Source organism: Euprymna scolopes, chromosome 2 (assembly GCF_053919585.1).
Source record: "Euprymna scolopes isolate OS-2025 chromosome 2, ASM5391958v1, whole genome shotgun sequence".
NCBI lineage: Eukaryota > Metazoa > Mollusca > Cephalopoda > Sepiida > Sepiolidae > Euprymna > Euprymna scolopes.
Window position 1 is genome coordinate 24,407,667 of NC_136483.1, and position 17,460 is coordinate 24,425,126.

Here is a 17,460-nt window from a genome sequence, read left to right on the forward strand (position 1 = left end):
AAAATGAATTTATGGGTAGCTCCCATAAATCAAACAAAACAATCCAATCAATTCCAAAAAGGCAAGAATTTATTCCTGGAACAACTGAAAGGTTTGAGGAAAAAGTTTTCGATCCAAGCGAAACACTGCAATTAAATTCTCCCATGAATTTTAATCGCTCTCCGGAAACACCTTTTGCAATTTTTTGTGTTTTTCTCAGTTTTGGACCACCGATTCTCTTCCAGGTCACTTCGTCGATAATTGATATATCGCTACCTGTGTCTAAAAGTAGCTTCACTGAGTGACCATTTATTTGTGTGTGAACGAATTTCCGTTTTCCTCCTTGTTTTATTTCTTCTTTGGACAAGACCACATTTTCTTTTGGCTTTCATTTCCGTCTTTTGTCTTGCTTAATTCAGCAGTGGGATGCCTGGTGTCCCACTAGGCCACATTTGGTACAACGTTGGTCTTTATAAGGGCAGTTTTTTCTTAAGTGCGGACCGGACCCGCACAACTCCAACATTCAAAACTTTTCCCTTTGTCTTTTGGAAATGTCTTCTGTTTTACTACCTGGACTTGGGATGTGACTTTTCCCTCTATCCTCGTAGTGTCCCTTTTTACATTTATCAATTTTTGACATTCTTCTGTCACTTTTTGCAAGTTCATTTCCGGGTCTTGCTCCATGATTGATAATATCCTTGACCTTAAATCCTTGTCCTTCGGTGCTGTCAGTCCCTGGACAAATATGTAGCACTTAAACATGTCCACTGATAAATCCTTTAATTTAAACAGTTCACACTGGGTGTTGACTTTGCCCGCATATGTGACAATGTCATCAGCTTCGTTTTTTGACATATTTAAACACCTATACCGTGTATGAAAAAGACTATCTCTTTCACCGAATATAACACACAAAATTTTCACCGTTTCAGAAAAAGAGATCTCTTCCGGTTTTTTAGGCAATATCAAATTCGTGAATTTAGTATTTTCTTCTGTGCCCATTTTTTGGAGTAATAGTGTTATTTTTTCCTCATCTGACCACTTCTCGCATCGTTTTGTAAATATCGTTTCAAACCTACGATAATAGGCTGGAAAAGTGTCACCTTTTTCTGGGTCATATTTAAACTCTGAAAGCGAGTTCGCTATACCCTCAGCCGAAAAAATCTGGATGCACCCTCCTTAGATTTTTCTGACAAAATCGTTTCACAAAATAAGCGATTATCCGTCGTTTGTTGTATTACAAGAGTTTTGAAACGTTCTTGTTGAATTAGCATTTGTTTTTGAAAATCCATTTGGGTTTTTTGTTGAGCGATTAAACTCTCAGTTAACGTTTTCGTCAACGTTGCTATTTGTTCCGATGTCATTTTCTTTTTAAATGTATCAATAGCAAGTTAACGTATACCACAGAGAAAGAGAAAAAAAATATTGTTCAAAAACAAGATGCTTATTTTCACAGAAAATTGTCAACACATAGGAAAGTTCCGAAAAAAAAAAAATCACCGTTAAAATAACACTTGACAAAATTTCAAGAGACTCTTTTTTCGTTTACTTCAGCAGACACACGTAAACTTCTTTTAAAAAATTTTCTTTATTAAATAAACACAGATTCCTCAGTATTGTTTATTTGCTGTTTTTTTTATCGTATTAACCAAATACAAAAAACACGTAAAAATATCTCTCATGAAGAAAGTCACAATTTACACACACACACACACCCACACACGTTATATAACGTCAACTCTTTGGGAGTTTAAAAAGAGAAACAGAGTTTAACTCGTCAATAATATAAAAATTATTTTTTACTTGCGTAAATTTGTGGCAGACACCAGTCTTTCGCTTTCTAAGAAGCTTTTTCTTCAATTAAAAGTGAACTTTGTGAACAACAATTTTCAGAATGTTCTCGGTTACCACGTGTTTTGTTTTTTTTTTTTTTAGATGAATTTACAGTTCGTATCTCATCCTCGTCGCCGGTTAATATATCCTGCGGTGGGTGGCCGTAATAAAAGGATATTCAAGAAAGGTATTCCACCAGGGAAATAAATGGATAAAGAGGTTCTGAAGTAATAAAGAAATAGAGAAGTTTATTGAGAATATTTACAGAGACAGCATGTTACGTTTTTCAAGTGTTCCCGCCCAGGGAAGGCTCTCACAACCGGTGACCGGTGATAACGTTCTTTCGATAAAAAGTTCCGGCAGTGAATTGCTCATCTCGCCATAACAATTAGGAACAAAAAAGATTAAGAGGAATTATAGAATGTTGGGGGAGACTTTATTGAATTCTAAATAAATAAGGAGAAGCTTGTTATATATAGTATGATATATAAGATTGTATATGGTCTTTAACATAGTGTTGAGATTAAGGGGTATATATATTTGGGTTAAGTTAGGGGTATATTGTTGCTGTGTGTTAATTTATTTTAACGGTTTGTGGGGTGTCTATTTTCTATGGAGTGGTAATTTTGATTAGTGCCACCTAAACGGCAAATGGCAACTATAAAATCACTTATAATTTTTGTGTGTGTGTGTGTGTGTGTGGGGGGTTATGCAAGCTTGTAAAATTGAAAGGTAATATGCGGCAATATAATTATAAGTTTTTCCTGTTATGATATAGGGAGTATGATTATAAGGGGGCGGTCGGAGATTAGGATGGCAATGACTATGAGTGTGTTTAACTTGATGCAAAAGGTTAAGTATACATATAGATGGCAAAGTGGAGGAGTAAGGAAACCATTACTACTTATGAGAATGGTAAAAATATACCAAATAATAGTAGGGTAATTATAATAGTGAGAAAGATAATAGTAATGAAAATATTAATAATAGTAGCAATAATAAAGATGAAAATAAAATAGAAGTAAAATTGAAGATAAAAATAAATATAAAGTCAAAATTAAAGATAAACATTAAAAATAAAATTTTAAAGATAATATTACCAATAGTTGTGATAAAAGTAAATTCAAAGTTAATGTTAATAGTAGTGAAAATGAAGATAATGGTAGCGGTTATGATAGCAATGACGGGGATAATAACGGGGATAATAATAATAACAGCAATTATAATGATAATTATAATAATAATAATAATAATAATAATAATAATAATAATAATAATAATAATATAGTAATAGCGATAAAACAAGACAGTAATACTAATAATATAGTAATAGCGGTAAAACAAGACAGTAATAATAATGATAATAATAAAGATAGTAGTAACAATACTACTACCACTACCTCCACCATCACCACCACTACTACTACTACTAATAATGAAAATACTATTAATAATAATTATTAGGGGTGCATAAAAGAAAGGGATACAGACAAGTGTGTGTGTGTGTGGGGGGGGGTCAGAGTAGTAGGAAATGTGGTTGAGGAGTGAGGGGTAAGTGGTCTCGTAAAAAATAAAGTAAAATAAAAGAATATATATATGTATACACATACATATACGCATATACACATACATATATCCATATATATACAAACACAGATAAAAAAATAAAAAAAATAGATGTAGAATAAGCCAGGAAAGCGTAAGAGTTCGGTGAACAAAAAGCCCTTGGGTTTAAATTAAATTAAAGGATTGCTTCACTGGGAATGATAGTTTCAAGAGTCCACCTTAAAATTAAAATTTCTTGAAGTTCGATTATAAAGGCCATCAATTTTATGTTTTTATGAACAAGCAAGGCCTAGAAAATTGAATATATACTTTCTCGTTTTTTTTTTTTTTTAAAGTAAACTTTGATGAGTGAAATGTGATCATTTTCAAATACGGTGACCCATGATTGACTAATTTGAGTGTTGACAGTAACCACATGTCATAAATTCAAAGGGGAAATCTATTTGGTCTAATGTGTTGTTTTTACATTTTTGAAATAATTATGGCGCTTTTCAGCCTCCGTATTTGTCAACTGGAAGAACGGGGGGGGGGGGCAAATCCGCTCCGTGACCACATGTTATTAAATTTTAAAATCGCGACCTTTTTTATGTTTACTTAAAAAATTCTTTTATTTAAAAAGTACATGAGATATAAAATATAAATATGGACAAATTCTTATAAATGAAGAATGGAAGCACCATTTTTCATAGGTAAGTGATTTTTTGGAATTTATATATATTTATTATAATTGGAGTAAGTTAAAATTCGTTGAATTTCTTGAATTCTTTTTTAAAGAAAACCGATTTAAAAAATATTGCATATTTTCTATTAAACCTTTTATTATTTTAAAATTTGGTCTTTCCTTCTTTTATTGAAAAAAAAAGGGGGTTAAATTACATTTTTCAAGTAGTTATAAGCTTCGAAAGACAATGAGTTTAATTATTCAGATTTTTATCACTCATTTTTAATGGCGACATCTGACACTGCTAAAGCAGCCTTGACCTTGCGATCAAAAACCAAGATGTTATCGCCAAAATGTGTAATTTTCTGTGACCTTCACCTATATTCCCAAAATTATATAATTTCTAAATTAGATCACGCACGACCGGCATTTTGGCCAAGTTTAGTGGCGAGTTAGTCAAGCCAAGCGATGTAAATTGTACACAAATAAACAAAATTAACCAAAACAATTTCCTTAGAGGAGGTACTAATTCACGTCACTGTTGTTCTTTTTTTTTTTTTTCTGAAAGAATTCATTGAAATATCAAAATAATAATAATTATTGCCTTTTTTTTTCTCCTTAAGTGCCGGCGAGAAAAACAAAGTATTCCGGTTAAGATGAAAGGCATGTTCCGGTCTCGTCCACATCCGGTCGCGGTGCACATGCGCACTTCGCCTTATCGTTCGTGCTTTGTCCTCCTGTTTGTCGTCTTAACTCTTCTCTTTCGTTCGGCCGCGTCTAAAACAAATATGCCGTCTGCACTGGTAATTCTTGCCGAGGGAGCAGAAGAGATGGAGGCTGTCATTACCATCGATGTCTTGAGAAGGGGTGGAGTATGTAATTTTTTTTCTTTTTGGTTACTTAATAACTTTAAAAGTTGCAGTAAAAAATTAATACGAAACTTTGGCTCATTTCATGTTTTCGTAATTCATTTTATCTTGTCAACCTTGACCTTTTCAAATAATTTGAAGGCCAAAAAATAAAAAGAAAAACAAAAAGAAACAATAAAAATAAAAAACATAAAAAGAAACAATAAAAAAAAATAAAAAGAAACACACACAAACACGTCTGGTATAATATAGTTAAAAAAAAAAAGGTACTAGTGCAGTGCACTAGTAGTGCTACTGATGATCCGCGCTATTTTTTAAATCGTATTTCCAAGTTTAATTAAAGTTTTATGATATATTTTTTATTCAAGGTTAAAGTACAGAATAGGTACAAAACACCCTTCCCTCCCCATGTTAAGAATGGCTTTTTAAATAATGTTATTATTTCAGCACGGATCAATAAATGCACTAGTATCAAAAAGTAAATATCTAGGCATGCTGCTGCTGCTACGCAGAATTAGAACGCTTAACGTTTATGTAAATTGGTGATCCGGGTTTGTATTACTGTACACAAAGATTCGAAAAAGTTATCAAAATGTTATATACAAATAAATGTTATCAAAGGCAAGATAAGTTAATTTTCTACCAAACTGGATATATTTTTGGTAAAACTATACAAACACCGTGACAGCGAATTAACCCTAACCCTAACCCCTAACCCTAAGCCTAACCCTAAACCCTAACCCTAACGCTGTCACGGTGTTTGTATAATAATACCATATTTTTTTGTTTTTATTCAATTTAACACGTTTATTCAGCTCGAAAAGCATACAGTGTTTACCGATGTATTGGAAAATTCAAAATGGCGGCCAACTCTCTCTTTAACACGGTAAGTTTGGGAAAAGGTGTTATAAATAATAAACTAGACAAAATACTATTAAAAAACAACCGAATATATGTCAACTTATGTCACGGTAACATATATTGAGCGAGTTTCTAACAGTATTTTGTCTAGTTTATGATTTATAATACTTTTTCCCGAACTTACCGTGTTAAAGAGAGAGTCGGGCGCCATTTTGAATTTTCCAATACATCGGTAAACACTGTATGCTTTTCGAGCTGAATAAACATGTTACATTGAATAAAAACACGAAAAATATATCCAGTTTGGTAGAAAAGTAACTTATCTTGCCTTTGATAACATTTATTTGTTATTTATTTGTTTTTTGACAACTTTTTCGAATCTGTGTACAGTAATACAAACCTGTCGGCATACCCATCCGCAAATACTATTAAAAAAAAAAAAAAAAAAGTTTTCAGTGTCCATTGCAAACAAATGTTTGTAAAAGTGAGAAATTATTAATAAATGTTCAGTAACTTTTTTCGGGTTTGTATTACTTCCCCACACATCCCATTATATATATATATAAAACAAATAAATGTTATCAAAGACAAGATGTTACTTTTCTACCTGAATAAGTTTTTAGTGTTTTAAAATGTTTATTCAGTTCGAAAAACAAGTAATATTGAGAGCTACCGAAGAACAAGAAGAAAGGGTTAATTCCACATAGATTCGAAAAAGTTGTCAAATAACAAATAAATGTTATCAAAATTACTTTTCTATCTATAATGCCGCTTCTACACTATTAGGACAAAATTTTGTTGTTGATAAATGGAGTTTTCAGGTAAAAAAAAACAATGGTTTTTACTGATTTTTTTTTTGTCAATTCTGATAAATTACAATGTTAGCTTCCAAAGTATGTAGTCGAAATTACTTGAATATTACTAAATTATTTGAAAAAAAACAAAAACTTTGTGTTAGCAGGTGAAAATTTGCGGCCATCTTGTTTAAATCGAAACAGAAAATTACCTCCCTTTTGAACTCTCCTGTGTCTTACGATTGTTTTCATCAAATTCTATTTTTCATTTTCTTTAATAAATAATTTTCTATCTTATTGATTTTCGTCATTTTTTTTTTTTTTTTTGGTACTAGTGCACTTATTGATCTGTACTGAAATAATACTATTTAGAAAGTCCTTCTTAACATGGGGAATGGAGGGTGTTATGTAACTATTCTTTACTCTAACCTTGCAATTTAATAAAAACATTTTAATTAAACTTGAAAATGATATTAAAAAAATAGCGCGGATCAATAAGTGCATTAGCACCATTTTTTTTATATATAACCATCTTAAAAATACAAGGAATAAGTAGATACCATTATTTTCATGTGAAATTCAGTTTTACGATTTCTGAAATTTCGTCCTAATAGTGTAGAAGTGCAAAAAAAAAAAAAAAAAGATCCAATTTTTATGATGTGTCCAATCTCTCTATGTTAAGAATGGCTTTCGGAATACCCCCCCCCCACCTCAAAAGCAGTTAACTTGGTGGGTTGGTATTTTGAAAGCCGTTCTTAACTTGGGGTGATTGGGGGTGTTTATACTACGCTGGGGCAGATTGTAAAAAAATACCAAAAGTCTATCTCTATAGTATGAAATACTGTTGGTCATTACAGTGGCGAAAAAATTTTTTAATAGAATATATTTGTTGTTTCTCAAGTCAATTTAACCCATAGTTGGGACCCTAACAGGTACTACCACTCCAGGTCAGAGTGGACCTGGGAGCAATGGCAATTAAAGGGTGGCTCCACACTCCCCAAAGCCCGCAAGCTGGATGTAGTTTAAGGTCATATCCAGGACCTACTAACCAAGGAGCCATACAAGACTGACTTCTGCAATGTACTTCATCTTGTGAGAATAATGCTCACTCTTCCAATTACTTCCGCAGAAGGTGACAGTGCCTTTTCTGCACAGAACAGAATAAAGAGTGGTACAGGAAGAATCAGATTGTTGACCTGTAGTTTTAGACTGAGCAAAGCTACCTCACCAAACAGGTCAGATACAAAATGGCAAAATGCAGTGAATACAAGGTCTCTCAATTACTTGTGTATTTTCTTAGCTCTATCAGTGACGTCTGCATTTGATGATGTTGCTGCAAGATTTTCCGTATGAGTGTCGACTGCTGCATACTGACCATGATCCTCAGCCAAATGATCATCTTTCCTTGTAAAAAGACTCTCAATGCCCTGTCTACATGGGGGACCCATCTGGTACCTTTCACTGGTGCTGGTGAGTAAATTCTTGCTTCAAGTTCTTCTCCAATGATCTTGATTTCTCTCTTGCTCTTTGGGCTGAAGTGGTAAGTCTTCCATATCAAATGTAGACAATCATTGACAGACTGCATAAAAGGAAACTGTTTTTGTAGCTTCAATATGGCTAATTCAAGCCTGTGTGCCATACAGTAAAAGTCAATAAGATGGAGAACTTCTTGCCTTAATAGTAACAGAACAGCATTCCTCTGTCTAATATTCACATTTGCACCATCTGTACAAAACCCAACAATTCTCGATGACATTTCATTATCACTGATTCCCACTTTTGAAAGAGCAGATTTAGTAGCAGAGATAATACCTTGGCCATGTTCAATAATAGTAATAACTTCAACAAGTTTATTTTCTGCTTTGCCATTCAATACTATTCTCACATAAACTGCTTCATTTTCTGACTCGTAGCTGTCAGTGGCGCCATCAATCATGATGAGTTACTGATAGATTCCAATGTCTCATCTCTGATTGTGCTTGCAATAGTAGATATCATTTCATCACACCTAACATCATTACTGTATGCAGGTGTCACAGGTAGCCCATTTTTATATTGTAAGAATAAAGGCTTGAATTTTGTAAAGGCCATTTCTCCCTTTCCTATGCAGTAAACTGTGTTAAATTTAATTTTTAAATCTGTCAAATCCTTTTTGTTTGATTTTGATTTCTGCCTCAAGAAATTTCTTGGCAATGTGAGAGTTTTCAATCAATTTTTTGCCTTTTTTATTGGTGACAAAGTCATGACACTTGCCATGTCTAAGACTTTTACTATGGGCAAGGACGTTTTCACGTTTAAATTTACTACTGCCATCAACAAAATCAGCCAAAATTGAACCAGCCTGATGACAAAAATTAATACATCCTGTTTTTTCTGTCATAACGTAGCCGGGTGAAAGTTGACAACCAAACTTGTCGGAATTCTCCTATAATGGACAGTTTATTTTCATTTTGTGTCGTCACCATTATCTTGTTTATCGTTCGAGGGATTCTTTTTAATCTCAGTTTCATTCTGCATTTCTACTTGGTTCGGTTTTGTGAAGAAAGCCGATATTTTCTTGGATGCCATGTTTCTTTCTTTCACTTGTCCAGAAGAATAAAATATGAAACTGCATATAAAATATACGAAAACCCCATAATTTTTTTTTTTTTTTTTTTTTTTTTTTTTTTGGTGGGTTGCTATTTTTATTTATTGAACACTAGCGGGGGGGGTACCCAGTGTTGCCTGGGTGTTTGTAGGTGTGTGTGTTTTTGGGTAAATCATTAGCCGGGTGTTTGTTTTAAAAAAAACAAAGCCTTGTCACGCAGTTGAAAAATAATAATAAAGTTTGAAAAAAAGAACCGTGCGACTTGGCAGGTGCCCATTTTTGATGAGTTAATGACGCCAACTATTTACCGCAAGTCTGTTCGCTTCTTTTTTTTATACGAAAAAGCTTAATGCACATGCAGCAATCGAAAATTGTTGAATATTTATCTTTTCAAAGTCGGGCAAATTAAATAGACAGGCGACCCTTGTTGTTAACTCATAGATATTATCATTTAGGCATGATATAAAAAGTTTTAAGAAGTTGTGAGGCGACCGATTGGTTCTCAGTAAAAAAAAACTTTCTTGGACATACACGAAAATGCACACACACACAAAACATTTTCGCTTTTAACATTTAAAATAAACTATCTAAAAAGAAAAAATATATTTTTATATATTTTTTCTTTTTGTCATTTTTCAATTTTTTTCAGTGGATTATCGATTGCAATCTACCAGATTATTAAAAAGAATTGCAAAAAAATTTAATATTTAAATATTTTTAGGGGGTGCTTAGTTTTACATACAACACTTTAGTAAATTGACCCCCCCTCCCCCATATTGGAAACACTCGACGAGAGACACTAAACCCTAAGATTAACAAAGGATTTAAATGTACATCGATTTGGGAGAGGTGTTAGGCTTAGGGTTGTTTTGTTATTTTTGTTTTTATTTTTTATCAAAATTTGTTGGAAGTTAATAAAAAAAATAACTTATTTAAAACTTCTAAAAAATGTACGAAAATTTGTAGGAAATGAACTTTTTAAGAGAATTATAAAGTCTTTTAATTGAATATTTACAACAAAATGTTAAGAAATATACTTTTTTATTTTTTTAGTGTTCTTTTATTATTGTTTCAGTGTTCTTGTCAAAAATTTCCAATATGGGGGATCGATTTACATTAAATTTACATTTAATTTACATAAAATTAAGCATCCCCTCAAAATCTTTAAATATTGAATTTTATGCATTTTTTTTTTTTTTTTTTTTGTGGAGGGTCAGGTAGATTACTGTCTGTTTTCCAATCGATAATAATTGAAAAAAAATAAATAAATAAAATAAGTATATAAGGGGTGTGTGAATTGTACTACTAGTGAGTCCACCAAAAAAAGAAAAACCTATAAAATTTAATTTTTTTAACCAGAGTTTGTGTGCGCTTACACATTTTAACATAATGAAATGCAAATGCAAAAATGCATTTACTTTTAAAATTTTCAATTTTTTCAAACTTTAAAAATCTTTGGGTTGACTGGGCACAATTCACACACGCTTTTTATTTTTCAGTGGAATATTATCGATTAGACACTAATCTACCAAATTAAAAAAAAAATAAGTTATGGTTTTCAGTAGTAAAAAAAAAAAAAATGATTGAACTTATTTTTGCTTTTTTTATAAAAATAAAACCTCGAAAATTAGAACAATTAAAAAAAATTATTTAATTTTTACAGGAACATTACCATAAAAGGTCCTAAAGTCGTTATTAATGTATTTGATATAACTCGAAAAAATGAATTTCTTGAACTACCGATATTCGCATTGTTTATTTAATATTTTCACATCAAAAAATTATAATAGCAAAAAAAAAAATTTTTTTTTTTTAAAATTACAGGTTTCACATAATTTTTATATGTAACATTTTAATATTTTCCTTGCTTAAATGAATGTGAAACTTTCGGCGTGACATAATTTTTATATAATATTGAACAATAATTAAAAAGAAAAATTAATTTAAAAACAGGAACATAGAAAAATAATGAAATTAAAAAAATGGTAAAAATTATACAAACTTTCAGGATAGGAATGTACGGATGCACGTCTGGAAAAACAAAAGAAAACTACCCCCCCTCCTCCCTTTTAATTACATGATGTCATTTTCAGTCTTTCGACTGGCTGAAATTTTGGGCTTCTGTATATTCCGTGTTTACAAAACTTTCGTTTGTTGCGTTTTTGTGAACAACAGAATCACTCAGTTTTGGAGGTAATTAAGCTATATTTTTGTACAAACAAGGTGCTTTTTTAATTCAATATCTTAGGATTTTACTTTACTAATTATCTTTGAAATAGACCCAGAAAAGTAATATTTATCTTTTTTAATGGATTTTTACAATGAATTTATTTAAATTCAAAATTTAGCTGAATTGGTTAGCTCTCCGTGAAAACATTTTCATAACTTTTTTTTTTCACGTGTACAAATATCTTTTCCTTTTGGAAATTACGTTTAGTCCTTAATCTTTCAAATACAATCAAAAAGTAGTTGGAAACCTACAAAAAAATTATAATAAATCGGATTTCAAAACTATGTCCCCCTATCTTTATTTGTCCATTTTTGTATCTAGAAACCATTAATTTCTGAAGATTTTGAATTGTATATTCTGATTCCTAGCATAAAAGTACATTTATATGGCAAATCTAATTGTATTTTAACAAAGATAACGTTTGTCTTGAAAAAGTAGTGTAAAAATGACAAAATTCATGTGGTTTTAAAAATAGAAAAATATCCAAACATGTGAGAGACAAATAACTATAAGTTCCTTATTTTTAGTTACATTTTTAAAAATCGGAAAGACTTTTTCTCAGATCATCAGACTCTTTCTATGCACACCATTATTGAAATGGAATTAACATTTTTTTCATGTGTATTTCTATCTTTAGTACAACAAATGGAATGTCGTCTGGACCAGCTGCTACTTTGCTGTCATCGAAATTCCAGATAAGTTGGATAACGTCTCATAAATTAGTTTAAATTTTTTAAAGACAATTTATTGTTCATTTCAAATTGTGTTACTTCATTTTTTAATTGTTCTACATTATGAAAATAAATTTCCTCCAATGTTAATCATCGCTAAAAAACATAAATCGCTCCTTTTTATTTGCAGATGAAATAAAAAGTATTCAGCAAATAAATGAAAAAACAAAGATTCATTGTATTCACGATTAATAAGTGTTAAAGTAATCAATGTCTCATCTAGATTGAAACAATTTTTGATTTTCTCACAATTCAGTGTCCCCCTTTTTGTCTTTTCTTTTTTTTTGTGAGGGGCGGGGATAGATTTTCCACACATTTAAAAACTGACCTTGTGTCTAATTCTACCCTCGTGAGGAGATGAGTAAATAAGGACGATTTCTCCTCTTCTTTCTGTATATGTCACCTTTTCATAAATATTTATTTTCGTATTTTTGAGATGAGGATTGATAATTTGGATTATTTGTTTTCATCTTGAGTGTTCTTCTCACCAGGTTTCATCTATGATATAAAAGCGAAAATGTGTTAGTGTGTGCACTTTTTTTGTATGTCCGGCAAAAGCTTTTTTTTTCGGGGGGGGGGGGGTTATCATATCTCAGAACTTTTTATATATTCCCGAGATTATAATATCTCCGATTTGCGAACGGACGTTGTGTCTATCTTTTATTTGAGCGACTTTTATTTCATAAAATTCCCGCTATTCTGTCTTCTCACGTGTTTGTTAATGGTTTTTGTATAAATAAAGCGTAAGTATTCGAAGAAATAGCGTTTCCCTAGCACTCTTCCCAGAGACGTCCAGAAAGCAATAAGCTTTGCTTAATGTGGGGAAAACCCGCCATATCAGACAATTGCTATTCATTTGGACACTCCTCTTTTTATGAGGAGCTAGTTTTCCTCAACATCTTAGGGAAACAAGCTTAACTGGCTTGCAGCCAAAGTTAAATGCGTGATTTCATTACCCTGTGGCGTGATCTTTGACCTCGTTAAATTTATGCACCTGTGTGAACTCATTCACTTAACTTTTTAATCATTTAATTTGAACGATTCTCACTTCTCTGCCCTCTTAGCTTCACAATAACATATCACGATTTCTTTTCCACCTTCGCCTCAAGGCTTCGGGTTCGAGCCTACCTGCCTACCAAAACTTTTTTTTCTTCCTTCACTTTCTTTATTTCTACATACACACCCACAAACACCCGGGCAACGCCGGGCATCCCCGCTAGTCTATAATATAAATCTCACCAGTATGTATGTATGTATGTCTTCCTAAAACTTTCGACAGAGGCAACAGATTTGCACGAGATTGGTATCGTTTTGAAGTTCGACCAATCGGACAAAAATATCAAACAATTAGCTGAAGACATTAATTCCTTCACCCTCGACTGGGCACTTTTCTATAGGGTGGGGTCGCTTTTTTCGCTGATATTTTCAAAAGTCATCTCCTCTTTTCGATTTACTAGCCTTAATTTTAGCCTTTGCCACTTCCGGTTTGGTGATGGACACAACGACAAAGATGTTGTGTTTATTTTTCAATACTTTTCCTCCTTTGCGGTATGGGTTTGATTCTGCCTGCCTACTACCACTTCGTACATCTGATGGAACAAAAGACAGCTGCCCCTGTAGATTAAATCAAGGGTTCTATTCAAAATTCTGTACGGATTCCAGAATTTGGTAGAAAGATTCACGAGTTTGACAAGATACACTTAAAGAAGATTGATTACATCTGTTGAAACGTGAAAATGATACTCAAGATGAGAACTATAGACCGAATGATCGAAATAATATGAATTATTTTCTATTAATAAATGGATATTTATTGAAATCAACAAAGAGTAAACTAAAACAAATGAGTTCATTGATAACTTTTCATTGTTGTTGAAAATGGACAGATTACTGCAATTGTTTCGTTGTTTTACTGCCCTCCTCAATCCTTTGTATCTCCTGCCTTTATCGCAGAAAGGAAGAGGGGGAAGCCTCTTTTTAATAAGATTATTGTAAAGGACGCAGCAACAAAAGAAATATGTCGCGTGAGTTGGACAAGATTTTCATGTCAACTCTTACTGTGCAGTTATTTGAGTTGTGAGAAAAATGAGCAAATCAAGATTAAAATCTTTTCGTACCTTCATTTTTTTTTTTTTTTAAATCTTACTCCAAATTTGTACATTCTAATCTATCATATTTATAAAGTAAAGTTTTTTTCCTCGCCAATCAGACATTATAGAACTATAAACGCATGCACCACACATACTTCCAATATACTCATGCTTGTTGCTAGTGACTGATGTTTTCAGAAATTATCAGTTGGTTTAATTCCATTTTGTAATTTTTTACATTTATTCTAACCAAACTGATTCTCTCAAGCAAGTTATACTTATAGGGAGATAAGATATTTCACTCAGTTTAAACAATCTATTATTCATTGGGATTTCTACTTCATCAAAAAAAAAAGTCACTGTTTCCTTTACCCATTACATGATATCATATTCTTTTCCTAGAATACTGGATTATATCTACTAGATGCTTACAAAAAAACATTTGCAAAACAAAAACCAAAAAAAAACATGGCGTCTGCACATACTCTATTCAATAAATATGAGGACAAAATTAAATGTCACATTGACTAGTACTATTTCAAATTTTAAAATTAGTCTCTTTACTTTTATATTATTATTACTAGCAAACACATGTTCCCTCTGGTCACATATTTTTGCTAGTCTCGCAAAACAACTAATACAAGAGTATATTTAAAGAAGTATTAGTATAGTTTCGCTTTCAGACGAATAAATTGTCACCTAATTTACATATTTTGTGTGTAGACATGTATGTTCATTGCATAACAATGTTGAAAAGTTACTCTTTTTCTAAATGCTCAAAAAGCTTCAATCTATGATTCTTCTCTGTCAAACTTTCACAAAAAGCACTCGTCTAGCTACAACCACTAATAAAAATTTATTTTTTTTATTTAATTTCCCCTACTCCTTATCTGTGCCTAAATCTAAACGCAAATTCCTTGAACAAAGCTTCTTTCCCAAAACTGCCTGACTGTTTTTCATCTGACTACAATATGGTTGCATTCAAGTTTTTGTTGAACCGCCCCATTAAACAATCCAATTATACCCACTTTTCACCCCTAATGATTGCTACGCTGTTGTTTTAGTGAACATTTTACACTTATTAACCCTTATTGATGGAGGCTTCATTTCTAGAGCAATAGCCCTTGACATATTCAAGGCTTTTGATAGAGTATGGCATAAAGGCCTTCTTCACACGATTGCCAACTACAGAATAGCTGGAAATGTCCTCTCAATTATTAAATCCTTTCTCGCTGATAGGCTTATAAGAGGTCATTGATTGACAGAAAGCACAAGCTCATAGTATTAATGCTGACGTCCCTCAGGGTTCCATCCTGGGTCCAACTCTCTTTTTGCTCTTCATCAATGATCTCCCAAATCACATTCTTAGATCATTCATAAACATTTATGCAGATGATACCACAATCTATGGCAACACTTCAAAAGCCAGCAATGACCAAGATCTTTCTGATTCTCTCTCTTCTGATCTTGAGCATGTGCTGCAATGAGGGAAAAGGTGACTGGTTAATTTTAATGCATCGAAAACCAAGCTTCTCTCTTTTCATCATAATTGCTCTGAACCCCATCTGGCAACAATTGAAATGAATGGCTCTTGTCTTGAAGAAGCACCATATCTTGACAAGCTTTTGGAACTGACTTTCACCCCTGATCTCAAATGGAACACATACATCAAATCTGTTGCCAAGATTACTGGAAAAAATGGTTGGATCATTCTACCACTCCAGTAGGTATCTCACTACCAATGCAATCCTCTATCTGTATGAGAGCCAAGTACATCCTAAACTAGAATACTCTTGCCACATTTGGGCAGGAGCTGCTCGCCATATCCTATCCTGCCTTGATAGAGTTCAAAACTGGCTTCGAAACCTAGTAGGTGATGCCCTTTTCTCTTTCCTGCAACCTCTTTCTCACAAAAGTGACACTGTGAGCCTGTCTCTGCTCTATCGTTATTTTCATGGCACATGCTCGTCTGAGCTCCAATTTATGGTTCCTTCTTGCCAAACTCGCAAAAAACGCTTGACTAGCTACAACCACTATCAACATCTCCCCTCCCCCTCTCTGTGTCTAAATCTAAATGCAGTTTCTACGAACAAAGCTTCTCTCCTAGAACTGCCCGCCTGTGGAACACTGTTCCATGGGCCTGCTTCCTGACCAGCTTCAAGTCAAATGTAAACAAATTTTTGTTGAGCTTTCCCCTTAAATAACCTAAATTCTACCCAATCTACACCATTAATGATTACTACACTACCACCTTACATTTGTTAAGCCTTATCTTCGAGTGGCCTTATGGCCTTAATAAATGATGATTTCCTTGTAAAAAAAAATATTCAAGTGGTCTTCAGGCTTTGGTAAATGGTGACTCCCTTGTGAAAAATATTAAGAGTAGTTGAATCAATATAGTGAGGATGATAGTGAAGATAGATGGATGACTTGTTTGATTATAAATTTTAGCTAATTAGAACAAATGAAACCGATCTTTTTTGCAAATATAACTCAACCCCGAAACTAAGTTCACATGTATTTTGTATGATTAAAGTAGGGAAATGAACGTTGATGAATTTACAGAAAAAAGAAAAAACTGGTTGTAGGTGCTGAGAATTGAATGAAGAATCTTATTTTGACTAGAAGGGTCTTTGGTTTAAAAATGTGCACCTGACAAAATTCCAACGTTACATCGACTGAAACTTGAATATAACGACCAAGATAAGAATAGTGGTTCAAACGCTGCAAATAAGATTAATTTTTCTTAATTTTTGTTTTTAATAGATTTTTGTCTTTTAATTTCTTTCCTCAGATTAATGTGACAGTTGCTGGACTTACAGGCCCTGGTGAAGTGAAATGCAGCAGGGATGTTGTCATCAAGCCGGATAAGAGTCTTAAAGATGTGTTAGCCAATGAGTATGATGCTGTTATCATCCCTGGAGGTCTGAAAGGATCCAGATCGATTGCAGATGTGAGTGTTTTGAAAGCTACCCCATACCATAAGTAAAATCTTGTAAACTAGTCAGATCTGTAGAATACAAGGGGTGGGGTCTTGTTAAGTGATACACTTGACCAATCAGTATACTTGTTGTATCAAAATTTGTGTGGATTATCCAATGAAAACATGCGTCAAACGTGTAGTGATAGAGAACATGCCTCGTTTCCCATAAAAAATTATTTTTGATGTACAATTGCAAGATTGAAATATCAAATAATAATGCTGCTACAAAAGTATGAAATGTCTAAGTGCTGATAGATCTGCGTGATGATAATTGTA

General features: G+C 32.7%; 1 protein-coding gene across 2 annotated transcripts in view; it reads left to right on the forward strand.

Annotated features, from left to right (window-relative positions):
* LOC145289818 (protein dj-1beta-like) overlaps window positions 1-17,460 on the forward strand; it is a 50,056-nt gene that overhangs the window by 25,462 nt on the left and 7,134 nt on the right. For both annotated transcript variants that reach the window (XM_080136439.1, XM_080136441.1), the window contains 2 exons: window positions 4,663-4,911; window positions 16,996-17,154. In XM_080136439.1, the coding sequence (XP_079992565.1) occupies window positions 4,696-4,911; window positions 16,996-17,154 (375 nt within the window). In that variant the 5' untranslated portion in view covers window positions 4,663-4,695. The remainder of the gene's footprint in view (window positions 1-4,662; window positions 4,912-16,995; window positions 17,155-17,460) is intronic.